Here is a 19,071-nt window from a genome sequence, read left to right on the forward strand (position 1 = left end):
TAAAAATTAAATCTTATTTCTGAATTATTTTCATTGCGGGAATAGTGTTTAAATTGTTTATGCTTGATATTTATTTTTAACTTTTATAGCAGTATTCTGTTTTCCTCTGGCTAAAGATGGATATCGATAATTCTCATTTCATCTTCAGAGTTTCAGATCCCCTGATATTTCAGTTTTTGCAAAAGTCTTTTCCATGTTTATTCCAAAGAGATGAGAAAGAATTGCTATTAAAATAATACCACATTTTGGGAACCATGGAAAAATAGCTGCTCTCTTTTTTTCTGGCTGTTTCTACATATCACAGTAGTTTAAAAAAATCAATGGAGGGGGCAACGGGGTGGCTCAGTGGATTGAGAGCCAGGGTTAGAGATGGGAGGTCCTAGGTTCAAATCTAGCCTCAGACACGTCTCAGCTATGTGACCCTGGGCAAGTCACTTAACCCCCATTGCCTAGCTCTTACCACTCTTCTGCATTCCAAGACCAAAGGTAAGGATTAAAAAATCAATGGAGCACCTCAGTGTTTTGTTTAGACTTTGGCAAAACATCTGTATAATTTTCTGAAAATTTCCCTTTTTATTCAGATAATTTTGACATTTTCTAAACCAGTGTTTCTTAACTACAGGCCCACAAACTAGTGGCAGTCAGTCACACATCTTTAGCAGTTTGGAAAATGCTCTCAAAGGTTCTTACTTAAAACTTATAAAATTTACTGTCCCGCCTGCTCATAGGCAAAAGCCAATTCTGAGACCTGCCATAGAAAAGGGCCCCATGGTGCAGACTGAGGCTTACTGTGCTGGAAAAACCTGCAGTCCAAAGGTTCCCATTCATAGACAAGACAGAAGCATCAGTTCAGGTGTACAGAATCAGCAGGCACTTTCCAGAGACATGATTGTTCACACGGGAGAGGCCAAGAGAAACAAATAGCATTCAGTCAAAAGTCTGAAGCTTATCAGGACCAAGAACTTAGACAGTAGGCATAAAGATGGTGCCTGGCCTAGATAGCATGAGCTGTTAACAGACATTTATTAAGTATTTACTCTTTGCTAGAGGGCAGCTAGGTGGTCCAGTGGATAGAGTGCCAGGCCTAGAATCAGGAGAGACCTAAGTTCAAATATGGCCTCAGACACATACTAGCAGTGTGACCCTGAGCAAGTCACTTTATCCTTTAGTTCTCTCATCTGTAAAATGAGTGGGAGAAGGAAGAAGCAAACCATTCCAGTGTCTTTGTAAGAAAACTCCAAAAGGGGTCAGAAAGACAGGATTAAAATGACTCAACAACAACAATGTACTAGGCACTATCCCAAGTGCTAGAGATACAAAAACAAAGGCAAAAATTCAGTCCCCGAGAGCTTGCCTTCTGAAGGGAGGACACCACATGATAAAAAGCTGAGGAGTACAAGATATAAAGTGGTTGGATGGGAGATAAACTCCAAGAGAAGGCACTAGCCATGGATGCAGGGGGAGAGCAGGAAAGCCCTCTTAGAGAGGTGGAATTTGAGGTGAGCCCTAAAGGAAGCCAAGGGGGCCAGAAGGAAGAGTCCAGGCATGGGAGCCAGCCAGTGGTAAATAGGGATGTCATGTGAGGAAGAACAGAGCAGTGACCTTGGATCAGAAGTGGGTGAAAGGCATCAAGTGTAAAAGGCCTGGAAGGGAGCAGGTCATGAAAGGCCATAAAAGCCCAGCCAGGATCTGATATTTGATCCTGAAGGCAAGAGGAAGCCACTAGAGTTTAATGAGGAAGAGAGATCACGAGGTCAGACTTTTTCATCGTGAGTCCTTTGGCGTTGTCCTGGATCCTTGTCTTGTGGATGATAGCCATTCACAGTTGATCCTCATAGATCATTGTTGTGATTGAATACCATATTCTATGCATCAATATCCTATTCCTATCTGGAAACCCACTTGCTACCTTGACTTCTGATCTGTTATAAACACTACAGAACATTTTAGAATGCCCACATGCCTTCACTGGAAGACATGGAAGGAAGAGAGATCTTTAATAAACTTTATCTATCCCCCCAGTTTCTTTAATCAGACTGCCTGATTTTCTGTACCGCCTGCATCCTCCCATCAGGAACTGTTCATTAGGCTACGTAACACAGCAAATCTAGTAAGGGCTGGTGCTTTTTCCACCACCTACAGACCTTTGTCAGTGATGACTAATAGAAGACCTTCTGGGTCAGACCTCATTAAGCAAACACACAATTTTGCTTTGGGGAAAGAGAGACGTATTTTATGAAGGCTATGAAGCGCCTCTAATTTCGTGGACTTCCAGGGAAATATTGCTAAGTCAAACAAATGGACAAAGCTGTTAAAAATATTTTAATAGAATGGGAATAGAGTTATTAACTATAATCCTAATAGTCCAGTTGTTTCTGAGAGGAATATAAACTAGAATTGCATTATCTCTCCTGTGTCCTATGAGACCTGCATTGATGATATGAGGCCAGTTGGAATTCCAAGCTCCTAGTAGACATAAACACCAACATAGACACTGACTTCTGCTTCCTCCTTTGCTTTTCAGAAGAGCATCCTTCTGTTACCCATTGCTTTTCAGAGGAGGTGCAGAAGCCTGATATTCCTTCTTTCTCTATATACCAGAAGAGAACCTCCATAAAGAGAGCAGAGGTGCTCTGGCTTTCCTAAGTAACTAGATAGTACAGAGGATTGAGTGATAGGAAGAACCTAAGTTCAAATCCAGACTCATAAACCTCCTAGTTCTGGGACCCTGAGCAAGTCACTTGATATCTTTCTGCCTTAATTTCCTCAACTATAAAATGGGGATAATAATAGCATCTACCCCCAAGGTTGTTATGCTGATCAAATGATACAATATTGGTACAGTGCTTAGCACAGTGTCTGACACATAGTAGGCACTTAATCAATACTTTATTTTTTCTCTCTTCTTTCCTGTGTGTGAGCTAGATAAGATTATGAAGAGAGATGACCTCAGAAAGTGTGTTTACTTTTAGTTAAGTTGGATCATGTACTAGGGCCTAAGCCTGCTCACTTCTGTCCTCCTGAGAATTGGTGTCAATTTGTTATCTTTTACATTTCCAGCTTTATGAGACCTCACGGTCCTCTGTTATAGGAGATGAATCAGATTTAAATCAAGGAGATCTTGCCCTGGTAATAAATGGAAAAACCTCTTCCCATGAACTATCAGCATAGCACAGAGGAGCCCACTCTTCTAGCTGGAATTTAGTGGGGGAAAGATGAGGCATTTTGTCCCCAGGCCTAATTCAAACAGCTAGGTAATAACTGGGTTTTAGATTTTCACGATAATATTGCCAAGAATGGCTGAGCATTCAAGCTCCACACTCTGAGCTATGGGTTATGGAATCGAATTTATGTGTTTTCCCAATCCGTCATATAGTTTGAGTTAGGAAATTGCATGCAGGTAGTTAGCCTGTGGAACCAAAGCATCCCATTGGAAATACTTTTAATAGTGAATACCTCTTTAAAAATGAATACTAGATAATCTGGCCTCATCCAGTTTTCTTCCCTCAGACAGCATGGAGTTAGTGAAATGCAATCATCTTCTCCAAATTATAGTTTTTATCTGATTCTATCTTAGACACTTGCTTCTTCCTTTGCTTCTCAGAAGAGCATCCCTATCACCCATTGCTTTTCAGAAGAGGTACAGAAGCCTGAATAAGTCTAAGGTGTCCAGTAATGTGAGAATCAATTGACTTATCAATAGATGATTATTAAGCAACTTCAGTTGTTCTAGGTGCTGTGCAAAGTGGTAGAGATTCAAATGCAATAGATGAAACAATGTCTATTTGAAAAAAGCTTGCATTCTGTTGGGAGGGCCAACACATACACAGATAAGTATATACAGAATAATTATACAAACAGCAAATTCAAGGCTGATTAGGAGAGAGGCACTGGCATGGGGGAGGAGGAAGGAGATGTCAGAAAAAGCATTTTTACATCTCAGTTGTCATGTGTTGGATCTTAGGAGAAGAGAAGAATTCTATGAGGCAAAGGTGAGAAAGGAATGCACTCCAGGCATGAAGGGATGTCAAATGCAAAGGCACAGTGATGAAAGATGGAGTGCCATATATTCAGGATGGAGAGGATGACATTTTGAATAGACTGAATTCTGGGGTGAGGAGTAATATATAGTGAGACTAGGAAGCTAAGGGATACAGGAAGCGAAGGACTTCATGGCTAACATTTATTGATCCTCATAACAATCCAGGGAGCTAAGTGTTATTATTATCCCCATTTTACAGATGTTGAAACAGGCTGGGAGAGGCAGAGTGGCTAGTAAATGTCTACAGCAGGATTTGACCAAGTCTCGGATTAAGTGCCATGTTCTGTACATTGCACTACCCACCTGCCTCTTTAAAAGCCAAATAGAAGGGTTTTATATTGGATTTTAGAGGATATATATATATATAGAGAGAGGATATATATAAGGATCCATTGAAGCTCATTGAATTGGAGAGTTCCATGGCAATATCTCTAAATAAGGAAAGTCACTTGGTCAGCTCTGCATGCTATAGATTGGAGTAGGGAGAGGTAGAGGCTATTGCAGTCATCTAAGTGAAAGGGGTCAGGGTCCCAAACAAGGGTGATGACTGTATAAATGGAGAAGAAGGCATGGATGCAAGAGATGTAGAAATAAAAATAACTTTTGGCAACCAATTGGGTATGTGAAGTGAGAGAGAGTGAGGAGTCAAAGATGGCACCAGGTTTTAAAACCAGAAGTATGGCAGTGTTATGACAATAGGTAACAATATATTAATAAAGATGACAATAATAGAAAAATTCCAAAGAAAGATGGGTTTGAGTGTTTTGTTTTGTTTTGTTTTTTTTTGATGATTTTCTGCTTTGTACATACTGACTTTGAGATGCCCATGGGACATTCCTTTCGAAACATCCAGTAGTAGGCAATTGGTGATATGGCACTGGAGTTTTGAAGGAAGGGTAGGGCAGGACATAGTGATCTAGGGGTCATCTGCATTTTAATTGACCCCATATGAGCTTATGAAGTTACCAAAAGAAAGAAGAGAGGTAAGGACAGAGCCTTGAGGATTTACCCACAGTTAGGGGGTGTGACAGGGATGATGAATCATCTAAGAAGGATCAGAAGAAATGGTCAGACAGATAACAGCTGTAAGAAGAGCTCACTGTCAGAAAAACCTATCCATGTGGAAGTCCCAAGGAGGAGGAAATGGTCAATGGTCTGAAATTCTGGAGAGAGGTCAAGATGTAGGAAGAGAGAAAAAAAGAAAACAATAGCCCTAAGAATTAGTCATTTAGAGACTTGGTAATTCTGGAGAGAGTCATTTAATTGCTCCCTCTTTTTATCTACTTCAGCTAAAGATATCAATGTGAGGGGTTAACTCTGGAAAATGCTGCTTTCCCAAGGTCATCCTACTTCAGATCAACAGCTCATAAGTATTCAGCCTGAATAACCTTGGTAACTTGTAGGCAAAAGAGCAATTCAGAATGGGATGCGTGACTAAAGGCTCTTCATTAGCTTTGTGAATGTTTTTGTGAAAAGGACTAGGATTTTTTAGTGTTTATTCCACAGTGACTTACTTTTTAAGTTAAAGCAAATTCTTGAGGGCACCAATATTAGTTGTTTCATTAAAAAGCACCTTCTGTCCTGTACAGAGCTTCTTGAAGAAATACCATTTATTTCTGAATGTCTCACCCACAAAGAGCATTGGTATTTTGTTTATACCATTCAGACCAAGAAACATTGTTTTTTTAGCATACCAGCTGCCTAGCCCCAACCCTCTAAAAAAACCAAAGGTGAAAGAATAATCAGACTTCAAAAATCCTGAACCCAGAACCCCTCCAAAAAGTCTGTCTGAATAAAGAAACATGTGAAAGGTAGAGAAGGTGCTATTACATTAAATGTACCTTTTAGCTTGAGTGGTCTGGATTGCTGGGAGAGTGGCAAGTAGTTTTGTGGTTCAGCTGGTGGATTCTTTGATGGAGAATTCAAAGGTGGTTTCAATCACAAGGGCTGTGAGCCTGGCATCACTAGCAACCACTGAACTCCATGTAAAAATGCACTTGAAGGAGATTGGTGAAATAAAATTTATAGTAAAAACATTGAACAGTTAGGATGGGTACAGGGATCCTACTTCTCCAAATTCACCAAGCAGAAACATAATAGTTTAAATAGTTGGTGTCTGTATATTTCTGTCTCTAATTCAACTTAGACTTTTTTACCTAAAGGCAAGATTTGAAACCTGGTATGCTAGGTGACAAAAAAAAAAAAACAAAAAAAACTAGAATCCATGGAAATTAGTCCTGATCCCCATGCGTGAAGAGTGAAGGAGGCCCAAGGGCAGGAGACCTCATGAAAACAAGGCATTCAACTGAAAAGAAACTTGATATCCACTTCTCTTCCTTTTTTGTTCTCTTTTCATTGGAGCAGGTATTTTTGCCGACAGTTCTTGAGTATATTGACTACTAGGAAATTTGTGTATTCTTAGCCTACTGAGATGGAGAGCTGTAGTATATAAACAAGAAGGCTCTGCATGAACATGTGTATAGAAGTTTTAACTTTTTCAAAGACCTAGCATAGGGTCTTCTAATTACTTGTTGAAATGCAAAGTAATCAGCTAGTCCAATTTGTTTTGTTGTTTGGTCCTTTTAGTCCTGTCTGAATCATCCTGACCTCATTTTGAGATTTTCTTGGTAAAGATACTAGAGTGGTTTGCTCATTTCTTTCTCTGGTTCATTTTATAGATGAGGAAACTGAAGCCAATAAGGTTAAGTGATTTGTCCAGGGTCACAAAGCTAATAAGTTTCTGAGGCCGGATTTGAACTCAAGAAAATGAGTTTTCTGGACTCTGGCCTGACACTTTGCACTGTGCCACCTGGCTGCCCCCAAAGGCTCATGTTCAAACTAGACTTGCTCTGTGGCCCTGGATAGGTCTCAACCTCTCATTGTTCCAGGAAGTTCTCTTAAGACTGAGTTGCTGAGAAGGTTCTTGATCTGCATTTGTTGGATGGGAGTTCCTTGCCTGCAGATCATGGAATACCATAGTCTTCAAAGAATTAAAAATGATTCTCATCGTTACCATATCAGACATTTTTGCTCAGTTGATTTTCTTTGTCAAAGGGAAGATTCACTGTGAATGGAGGGCAGGGGAACACCACCACCCTTGTGATGTCGAAGTACAGACTGCCACAGAGAAAACCCTATTTTCCAACTGCTGCTGCCATCACTCTTATTTCTGGCAACTTCAATGTTACCCTCCCAACATCCCACTGCCTTTCTGCCTGCCCCCTTGCGTTGGGTTCGTCCCAGTGGTATTTATCACTGTTGTGGGAGACCTGTATAAAGGACATAGATGGCGTGCTTATAAAATCTGTAGCTGATAGAAATCTGGGAGGGGTTATATATGTTGAATGAAAGAAGTAATAAATATCATGACAGGCTAGAATATTGAACTAAAATCTTTAAAATATAATTTAATTGGAATAGAAACCTAAAGGCTTAAAACTGGGTTCCACAAATTCATCTTGATAGATATAAGATGAAGGATGCATGACTAGATGGCAATTTGTCTGAAAAAGATTGAGAGATTTTAGTAGGCTGTAAGCTCAGGAAAAGTCAGCAGTACCGTAGGCACAAAAAAGCTGCTGTGATTTTAGGCAAATTGAGAGGCACAGAATCGAGAAGTGAAGTGGCAATTTCATAGTACTCTCTACTGGTTAGACCTAATAGCAACAACAATAGTATGTATATATACATATATATGTATATATATACACATACATTGTAAGGTTTTTGACTTGCCCAGGGTCACACAGCTAGTATCTGAGAACAGATTGGAACTCAGATCTTAACTGATTCCAGGCTCAACACTATCCTTTGTCCCATCTAGCTGAGCTCATTGCATTCTGTTCCAGGTGGCACATTTTAGGAAGATTGATGATTAGCTAGAAAATATCTAAAGGAAGTTGAACAGAATAGTGGAGACTTTGGCATCATGCCATGTGAGATCAACTGAGGGAACTGGGGAGTGTAAAAAAAAGAAAATTTAAGGAGAATGTGATCCAAAAGTAGAACAGGATACCTTGGGAGTTTGTAGTGGTTCCTAGCACTCTAGTTGTCCTAAAGCAAAGACTGGAAGACCAACTATTAGAAATGTTTATAGGGGAATATAATATATATATATATATAGTTATATAGTCAGGTATATCATAATATAATAAACAAAGTGAACTTTGAGTTCCCTCCTCAATGAAAGGTCTTGACTCTATGTCCAGTCTAGAACCCAAATAATTGTATATTTCTTAAAGAATCCAGCATATATGAGGAGAATAATTTAATGGATCTGGCCTCCTGGGAGTGTGGGGAATATTAGCTGTTGAAATGTTGATGACCTAGAAATGTTTCTGACCTGATAAGTCTATTTCCCTTTCATGTTGGATCTAACTTATCCTTCTCTTTAAACAATTTTCAGAAGAAAGTAGTTTGAGGTTTCATTTCATATTTGCCTCATAATGAATGTTGATTACTTTAAAAAAGAAAAGACCTCCTTTCTCTTTAGGGAATAATTGCATTACTTTTGGAAGAGGTTATGTTTTGTTTTTTAACCTGGTTTGTGTGCATTTGGAAAGTACCCTAGCACAAGGATATCTGGAAGCAGAAAATGTTGGCACCTTTCCCATTTTCCATTCTTTCTCCTGTATGGATGCCAGATTCCTTTGGGAAATCATCATTTGTAAAAGGTCATGAGCAGAATGAAGGGCATTCTTTAGTATACAGTTACTGCTAATTGGAAACTAAACATCTGTAACGATGTCAGAGTTATTTGTATTTGAAAAGAAACATTTATATACAAGAGCTCCTTGGTTAACATAAAACACACTCTAGTACAAAGTGGTCAGGGAGTGGGGGTGGGATAGGGAAGCTTCAGACAAATGACTGTGCTGTGCAAAAGGTTATTGTGTAATTAAATCAAAGCATTTTCTTTTCTCTGTAAAATGAAGTTGTTTCTCGTGAGGCTCAAACAAACATCTTACTGCTGCTTGCCAACTAAAGACCAAAAGTTTGGCTGGCCACTTGCGAAAGAAAAAATTGAAATGTGAGAAAAAGACATAAACTTTTAGATACCTTGTTGGTAACCATTAAGAAATCCCTCGTGTTCCGCCATAATCAGCCTTCAGCGTGAGCTCTAGCCCCTATGCTGAGTGCAGAAAGAACCTTAATGGCTTGACGTAAAATTTTGATGGCCCAACAAGCTTTGGCTTTCCTTGAACTTGTATTAATGCTTTGTCTGCCCCAAAGCTATCCCAATCCTAAGCCAGACCAAGTGCTATTTTCTTGTGAGAGGCTGACTCTCCGTTGTATATTTTCACATGAATCACCAGCTTCCCAGAGTGAGGGACTTAGACCATTATATTTTTAGTTTTTTGAGCATGTTATTGTGATTGTTTTTCCATCTTGATTCTTGTATTGATGTGGCTCTTAATGGCAACATTAGGGTCAAGGGAGAAGATGGGTTTATCTTCGCCAATTTTTTTTTCTGCTCTGCCCACACACATGTCTAGGTCTTATCAATTCATATCGAGGATACCCAATAACCAAAGGAATATGTAGGTTAGCACAGTAGGGGAAGCTTCTGTACGACCATAGGTTTATAGAATTATAGATTGAGAGCTGGAAGAACCTTATAGGTTATTGATCCTGGCACCCTCATTTAATAGATGGGGAACCTGGTAGTTTCATCCCTTTACTTTCAAGCATGCTGGAGATTATTTCAGCTAGCCTCTAGCAGTAGGTAGGGGGTGTATGGGTGTTCAAGCAGGACCAGCATCTCTTGTGTGACCTTCTCGAGACTGCTCATTTACCTTTGGTGTTCATATTGGTACCCATGGCTCCAAGAAGCTACAACATCAGCAGCAACCACATCTGACAAACCACCTCAACAGATGGGCTAAACCAGATATAGGAAGACTGATGGACCACAAATCCATTAGTGAGTTTGGGGGGCTGTAAAGACTTCCTCTGGCAGAATGAGCATATGAGAAACATTTTTTTTTTACAGTGGCCATGAAGGTGGCTGAACAAGCATTGTGGAGCACTTAGGGCTTAATTAGACTCTTAAGAAGCCAAGTTATCCACTGCATCCCAAGCCATCACCAATAGTTCTGACTTTTGCCATTGGACTTTGATGCCTCTGGAAAAGAGAGCAAGGTTGTTGACTTTGGGAAACTCTGCCTCACTTAAATCTAGTTCCTGCACAACTCAGGACATCACCCCATAATGTCATCAGTCCTCTTCAAAAACAAAGGATAAGCAATAACAGTATTAGGTAAAAACAGAGTTTTTGCTGCTGGAGGTTCAGGAAATGTTCCCTTATAATCCAGTGTCCATAAGACAATTTTAGTGCTTTTAAAAAGAAGGAAGAAGATGGATAGGACTTCATCACCATGGGCCATATAGGAATGGAGGTGCCTTCTTATATTCTACTCGAGGGTCCAGTCCAGCAGGTCTTCTTTGCTCTTCAAACATGGTTCTCCATGTTCCCTCTCTATAACTTTGTACTGGCTCTCTCTCATACCTGAGATGCCCTCCTTTATCCCCTATACTTCATAGAATCCCTCTCTTCCTTCAAACTGCAGCTTGAGCTCATCTTCTACAAAAAGTCTTTCATGATCTCCACAACTGGTAGTGACCTCACTCCTGAATTACGTTGTGTTTAACCTTGTGCTCACATTACCAAGGTAACATGATGCTTATACTACCTTGTACTTATTCCATATTTATCCTTCAAGTGTTTATATGTGTATATGTTATCTCCTCTGCTAGAATCTAAGTGTCTTAAGAGCAGGGACTGTTTCATTTTTGTGTTTTTTAATACCCAACAATCTACAGCAAGGTTCAAGCCTTTTTGACAGATTGAGTGTCTTTCATTTCTGTATCTCATAACATTGTTCTCCTTTCCTTTGAGTTTGCCTAATAAGGTTCATATGTGGCTGTTTAGTTAGGAAGTTGCATGAGAGGAAACTAGTGGCATAGTAGATAGAGCATTGGGCCTGGAATCAGAAAGATACGAGTTCAAATATAGCCTCGGGCATTTAGTAAGCATGTGACCCTGGACAAGTCATTTAATGTCTGTCTCTGTTTCCTCAATTAAAAATGTGGGTAATATAGCAAAAACTACTTCAAAGCATTGTTGTTGTGATCAAATGAGAGAATACTGGTAAAATATTATATAGCAGAGTGCCTGGCACATAGTAGATATATAAATTCTTAATCCCTTTCCTTCCTTTCCCCTTCTCCCCATGTCCAGGAATGTGCTGTATGTTTGAAGAGAGATCTCAGATGAGTTTGTGTAGCAAAGTCAGCACAGGTTCACATAGCTAGAAGGTGTTTGAGGCCAGATTTGAACTCAGGTCTTCCCAACTCCAGGCTTGGCACTCTATCAGTCCTGTGCTCTCTGAGATCATTATCTTCCTCTCCTAACATGACAGGAACATATTTGATAAGGCCTAGAAGCTTGAGATTCAGGTAGTAAAATGTAGGGATCTAACACTAGATCAGCTATGAAAACTTCAGATAATGAGATTTCTCCTCCATTTGGCTTTCCCAAGGATTATAAATCATTCTTTGAGATACACAAGATAATCTTTTGATTCCAAAATTGCCTTTTATGATTTTGTCACAACTAGTTGTTCTCCAGCCTTCTCCAGAATTTGCAATACTGAATTTCTCCGTCAGGTAATAAATACTATTTGTGGATGATTCTATGGTACATGATCATGGCTATAATCCCATAAAGTTGGCGTATTCTCAATATTTCCATTACCCTTCTGTCTTGTCTATTGACTTTCATTCTTTACTAAGTTTCTGAGGTGATGCTTGTCCACAATTTTACCATTTATTCCTTTAACAAGCAATCCAGAATCTGAAGATGCCAAGACAAAAATAAAAAACCACAACAAAGAGGGCCTGCCCTCAAAGAGCTTACATTATGCTACATTCCCTCTCATAGATCATTTATTTCAAGAATGCCTGGATGTGGTCTGCCCAACAGCATGGAAGTGGATAAAATCATCTCAGAATCTATCTAACCCCTGTGATGTTCAACAAAAAGTCTGTTGATTGGTATTAGTGTTGGCACTTATCTCCAGCGTGCTAACACATAAACTATTAATTGATAGTTTTCATTCTCTCAATCTCTTTTCTGTTGTAAGGATTAAAATTGGGGTTTTTGACTCAATAAGAGAGCTATAATATATTATGGTCACCAATTTTAAAATATTATAGCTTAAGTCAAAATGACTTTTAGCAGCTTTTATTTGCAAAGAGGTGGAAAGAGTGAAAGTGGGAAATGTAGATAAAGAGACAGATTCTTGACAAGCCTGTCAGACCTGAGAGCTTCTGGGGAAAGTGAAGTCTGGTTCAGCATCCCAAGAGGAGGCTTCCTCAATCTTGATCTCTGCATGGAGCCTTCAGCCAGAAGCCCACCAGCGCAGCCTCCTCTACAGCTCGAGCCACTCACCCAGCAAACCAAAGCAGGATCCAGGGGAAAAGGGAAAAGTCTCCTCCAAAGCTAAGGCAGGAATTGCAGCCAATCTCTCCAAATGCCAGGAAAGGAATGGTGTCCCAGACCATGTTGGTCTCTTTTTATACCCCATTTTCCACATCATTTCCTGTTTCTCCCCCTCTTTACAGAAACTAATTGCAGTCCTTCAATTTACCCAGTACTGCCCAAGGTTGGGCAGTGCTTGCAGCCTTTGGGGTTGTGAACTAGTTAAGTGATTTGTGGACTCCCTTAACTATAGACAAGGGGAGAGTTCATCTTTATCCCTTTTGATAATAGTGATAGAACATATCTTTGGATCACAGATTTAGAGCTAGAAGGACCTTTTAGGTCAGCAAGTGAAATCCTTTTATTTTATAGGTAAGGAAACTAGAAATGTTTGGTAGTCCAATATCACTTATATATATTAGGTGTTACAGTCAAGATTCAATACCAAATCCAGTGGAGTCAAGATTCAATACCAAATCCAGTCCATTTTCCACAAAATCAAATTACTTTAATTTAAATAATGAATACAGAGTCCTCATTGATAATCATAGATATGGAAATGCATGTTTCATGAAGTGCTAGAATTAAAGTAGGTGTGGTACCAAGAAGGAAAATAGATGCCACCCTAGCCCCTGGCATTCCCAGCCCAATTGAGATGAAACTAAGGACACACACATCATGGGCATACAGTGGGTGTGGAGGTGATTGATGAATAACAGTGCATTTTTCTTCTTTTTTTAGGTGTGGTCATTCTGCTGTCTACCGGTCCAGGGAAATGGCGGCCCGGGCCTTGGTCCCATTTGTCATGATTGACCAGATACCAAATACTATTCGGTCTCTATTATGTGAACTACCCAATTGTACAGACCTGTGTATTCGACAGAACCATGTTCATGGGATGCTTTTGCAGGTAAGTAATAGAAAATTTGACCCAGAGTATTTCTAGAACTTGCCATGGAGTAGGCTGAACCCAAATTCATCCATCTTCCTTAATTCTCCAGTAAAACTGATGCTTATATAACCTCTCCCCTTTCAGCCACTGTTGATGACTACATGCCCTGCCAACCTTAATTATTCTAAGTAAAAAAGATGCTTCATCTTTTATTAAATATTGGGAATCAAGAACAGAAATATTGTCATTGAAAAGCAACAGATTTATGTGCCAGTCTGACTAGGAAGGTCAATACAAACAGTTTCTTGTTATCAGAAAATAATTCTCCTTTCCTTATAAAACTGTGGTATGCTCCTTCCTAGGATACCCTGGGCCAGTGTGGTTGGTTGACACACCTCAGGAAAGACTCAATGGTATTGACAAAAACCCCAAGACAGGAAGCTGAAATGCTCCTCCTTATGGAAGGGATGTTATGTAGTTATAGACTAAAAAGATTAGAACTCTTTACTGTGGAACGAAGCTGACAGGAGATATAATCAAAATTCCCAAAGTCAAGTAGGGGATAGAAGACAAATCATTGTCTGTTAGAGTTGGATGGTGTCTTCAATGAAGTACAAAACTCTTCATTTTATAGATGGAATGACTTACATTGTCATACATGGCAAAGCACTGGTTAGAGCCTAGGTCTCCTCCTCATTTCTGCTTCACACTTGCCAAATCATAGAACGCTAGACCAATAGATGCTCAAGCAAGATAAATTTAGGATAATGGAAATTATTACCTTAGCCACCACGTTTAGCAAACTTATACTACTTTTGGAGGATAGTAGAAATTAAAAATATAGATTCAAAAGCATTTTAGGAAAATTAATGAATGACAGATGCATAGTGAGTTACTAGGGGAAAGTAGCCTGTTTAGGGGCAGATGGGTAACACAGTAGATAGAGAGCCAGGCTTGGAGTTGGGAGTATCTGCATTTAAATCTAACCCTAAATATTTTCTAAATGTGTCGCCCTGGGCAAGACACTTAATTCTGATTGCCTAGCCTTTATCCCTCTTCTGTCTTGAAAATTGTCACTAAAACAAAAAGGGGGTTTTGTTTTTGTTTTTAAGAAAAAAGAAAAGAAAAGAGTGTTTGGAGTGCATTCCCAGCTTTCACTGTTAACTCATCAGACCAATTTCCCATGTCTGGACTATAGATGCCTTTAGATGCCTTTTCTTCTTTTCTCAAGGTGTAATGGAGAAGCTTTTGACTTCATGAGGAAATCTTGTGATTGTCAAACTGGGTGCAACTTCTTCTTTTCTTCTTTTGTCTCATGTCAGCTAAATCAAACTTCCTTCCAACTTCCTCTGTTCAGATTTTCATATCTCTTAACTATTTAGTTATCTGGATCATGTTTTCACATGACTTTTACAATTTACTATTTTAAAATGTATTTGTATTTACTTTTCACTTAATTATTTCATTACTTTGCTTTTTGTTATTTGCTATTTGTTAGGGAATGGCTTTTGGTGTCATCCACTGTTGACACCTCTTCTTGTTAAGAGATCCTGTCAGATCACTCATTTGTACTAATTTTTATATTTTTTTGGCTTAGCCTCACATTCTAATTTATTTAACTCATAACTGGACAAATTCTTTTCTTTCTATCAGATTGGCATGTCTGTAGGGCAGTCAGGGTAGCTTCTTATTAGATGTAAAACTGTGAGGATCATCTCTGGGATGAGAATTTGGCCCAAGGAATTTCAACTTCTTATATACATCTGAGAGTGTTTACCCTGAGGCAGTAAGCCATGAAACACACAGATGTAAAAATCAAACTTGTATTCTCCTATTTCCGTCTTCATAGCATAAGAGGAACCTAAAATATTTTTGAATGTGTGTTTTATGGTCCTTTTATGATTTTTATTTACCAGTTCTAAGAAAAGCAAATGGAAAGTTAATGGACTTGACATATTCCTGCTCTTCCTGTAGGATTGGGCTAAAAAATCTTAAGAGAGATGTCTTGACTCTTCCTTTGGCCTTTGTATTCAACTATATTGCTATGGTGGTTTAAATATTTCCCATCCCCTAATTTGCCTCCTCCTAACTTCTCATTTCATAGGGATTATTTTTAAATCAAAGGAGTTTTGAGGTTTAGAAGGTGACCTGTGGAAATTGGCATTTATAGTAATATAAATAAAACTAACTTTAAAGCATATATATATATTTTTAATATTAATCTTTTTTATTTTTTATTATATATATATTTATATATATAATATAGCCTTGCTATAGCGCTGTCCTCTCAGTTCATGCCTACTAACTGTTTTAAGTGAGTCCACTGGTATCTTCTCTCTGAGATTTCCTCTGATTTGTTGATGTTTTTGCTGTTCAGTCATTTTTAGTCATGTCTGACTCTTTGTGATCCCATTTGGGGTTTTCTTGACAAAGATACTAGAGCAGTTTCCCATTCCTTTTTCCATCTCATTTTACAGATGAAGAAACTGAGGCAAAAGAGGGCTTCACGCTGTCTATAACTTGTATGTATTTAGTGTTTTGCATGTAGTTTCCCCCATTAGATTGTGAGCTCCTTCAAAACCAGGAGAATATTGTACATAGTAACAGCAATATTATGCAATGATCAACTACGAATGACTTAGCTATTTTCAGCAATACAGTGATCCAAGACAATTCTGAAAGACTTACAAACCTAAAGAACCTGAGAGTCTGAGTGCATATTGGAGTACACTTTTTCACTTTGTTTTCTTCTTTTTTTAATGTATCTTCTTCCACAATATGGCCAAAATGGAAATTAAAAAACTAAACTAAACCAAAAAACATGAAGATAGTGAGCTCCTTGAGGACAAGGACTTATTTTGACCTTGTTTGTATATCCCTATCGCTCAACAAAGTTCCTGACACTTAAAAAATAACAACCACTTAAGAAATTCTTGTTGGATTATTGGCTTGGTCTGTGCTTTAACTCGATCCATCTGGTACTTCTGGTAATGAATTTTTCCTGAGATGAACCCATATTAAACAAAATTCTATTTTATACTTGGTTAAGTTATGGTGGTAGCCCAGTGTGAAGTTTCTCCTGGGAAGTTTAAGCATTTTCATTTTTTCCTTAGCCCTTTTCTAGCCTTTACTCCTTCCCTATTCTCATCCTGGTTTTTTTTTTTTTTGATGAGGATATTAAGATCCAGAGAAGGAAAGTGCCATTCAAAGTATTTCTAGTCCACCATTGTGGCTCTTCTACTTCTTTGAAGGAGGAAAGGAATTCTCATTAGTACTGATTACAGAGAGGACTTTGAAACTCTAAAATCTACACTGTGTGATGGGAATGGGATAATAGCACAGGTCCTGGTGAAGATCGGCCATTAGGACGTTCTGAATGAGGGCTTTCTCCACCGAGCTGTGATATGTACATAAATATATACTGCATTAGCTATGGACTTGGAAGGTAGCAAAGGACTAAAAGTTTGGTGTAGTCACAGGAAGTAGAGGCTAACTTCTTCAATATTTAATCCCTTGAATAAATGAGGCTCTCTCCTAGTTACTCCGCAGGAACTATGGGCACCTGTTATTCAAAATTCTGCCAACATTTTGGGAACAAGTCAACAGTAGTACTGAGGCATCATAGTTTATAAATCTGCCTCTGTGTTACACATGAATGAATCCTCATGATTTGATAAATGAGAAATAACCACAATAAAAAAAATTTGGAGAAGTTAAAAAGGACTGAATCCATATGGGATAATTGTTCTATTTTTTTTATATTTTTATACCCATATTCATATTATCATTCATATTTTATTTGTTATATATTTATCAATCAATAAATAAAATATATTAATATATCTCATATAATTATATTAAAATAATAATATATAGAAATATATTTCTATTACATGTTATAATGTATTACATATAATTATAATAATTATTTTATCATATTATTAGTTTTTCCCAAATGCTGGTCTACTCTAGTGCCTCATCATGACATGAAGGTGACTTTTGAGCCAGGAACATATAAGTTCTGAATGACTTGCATACTAGAAAAGATTCCAGTATGGAAATACTGTTTTTAATTCAGTTTAAGGGCATTAGCAGGCTAGAGAGAATTGAGAAGAGTACTAGGAAACCTTGATGGTGAAGAGCCTCAAGACCTTGTCATAAATGAGGAATAGTGGAAGAAACTGGGTATATTTCATCTGGAAAAGAGAAAGCTCAGGGGAAGCTAGCCAGGCCTAGAGATGGGAAGTCTTGGGTTCAGGTCTGGCCTCAGACACCCTTTAGATGTGTGACCCTGGGCAAGTCACTTAATCCCAATGGCCTAGCCCGTACAACTCTTCTGTGTTGGGACCAATACTTAGCATTGATTCTAAGATGGAAGTTGAGGGTTTTAAAAAAGAGAGAGAAGAAAAAGACAAGAGAAGACTCAGGGGTATATTATGGCGTTCGGTACTCAAAAATGGGATTGGCTTTAGAGGTGGTGAGTTGACCCTTACTGTAATTTTTCAAACAGGTTTGACGTTCACTTATCATATGAGTTGTGTATGATTAAGACTAGAGTGCCATTGGAGTCCTTTCCAACTCCCAAAGTCTGTGATTGCCCATTGTCTAGACTATGAAATGCAGCTGGATGGACAACTTAAAAAAGTTGATCTATTCATATGTATATCTTGGACAAATAGTAAGTATGGAGAATGAATGTGGATAAGTTGGGCCCAGAATTCCATAAAAGTCAGGGAAAACTCTGGATTGCCTTACCTTCCAAGCTATCTTTGAAGTTAGTTTGGACTCCACATCTTCAAAGATTGGGTTTCGAGTGTTTCGAGTGTTTCGAGACCCATCTTTTAACCCCAGTATTCCTATAGCAATGCTTTGAGATCTTGAAATACGGACCACCATAGTATCGTGATCCTCCCACCCATCCCCATGCTTCTCAAGGCTGAACATCCTGCATCCCATATCCTCACACAGGAGAGACCAAGAGCCTGCACCATCTTGGTTGCCCTCTGAGTAGAGTCCAATGTTCTTTTTAAAACCATGGCGCCCGGAATTGAGCCCAACATTCTAGATGAGCTCTGACAAGGACGGAATACAGTGGTTATACAGTTATGGTGGTTAGTACTATCCTTATGACAATTAGTGGACTCCATCTGGAAAAATGAAATAAAATCACAGACAAGTGGAAAATACTTTGATGCCTACACATTCAGAAGTCACAAATATTATAATTTTTTTTGGTCCTCTTTCTTGTTCTTTGTGGCATAAATGGAAGAAGAGAAGATTTTAAAGTTGAAGAGGTGGTAAGGAACTTAAATTTTTAATTATAATAAATTATATATAAATAAATAATAAATAAATAAATCACGCAAGATAATTTGATAGGTATTATGGATTCTATGATGAAAAATGGCCTAGCTCCTGCCTCTGAGGAATTACAAATTGAGTAGAGGGGTTTCTGTATAAGTTGAATGCGATGGAGGCAAATGAGAAATCCAGTCTAAATACTCAAGAAAAATGTGAGAAGGGAGAGAATAGTCTCTGCTGAGGGGGAAAGCAGGATTAGATGAGACCTCACAAAGAAGGGAACACCCGAGCTCAGACGGGAAGGAAGAGAAGGCTCTAAAGAGCTGAGCTGAGCTGAGAGTGCCTCCAGGAGTG

At 38.6% G+C, this 19,071-nt stretch overlaps 1 protein-coding gene across 3 annotated transcripts in view; it reads left to right on the forward strand.

The window, feature by feature from the left end:
- THADA (THADA armadillo repeat containing) overlaps positions 1-19,071 on the forward strand; it is a 449,835-nt gene that overhangs the window by 233,566 nt on the left and 197,198 nt on the right. For all 3 annotated transcript variants that reach the window (XM_056822946.1, XM_056823050.1, XM_056823006.1), the window contains one exon: positions 13,266-13,434. In XM_056822946.1, coding sequence (XP_056678924.1) covers positions 13,266-13,434 — 169 coding nt within the window. The remainder of the gene's footprint in view (positions 1-13,265; positions 13,435-19,071) is intronic.

The sequence above is a fragment of the Monodelphis domestica genome, chromosome 1, assembly GCF_027887165.1.
Source record: "Monodelphis domestica isolate mMonDom1 chromosome 1, mMonDom1.pri, whole genome shotgun sequence".
NCBI classification, from domain to species: domain Eukaryota; kingdom Metazoa; phylum Chordata; class Mammalia; order Didelphimorphia; family Didelphidae; genus Monodelphis; species Monodelphis domestica.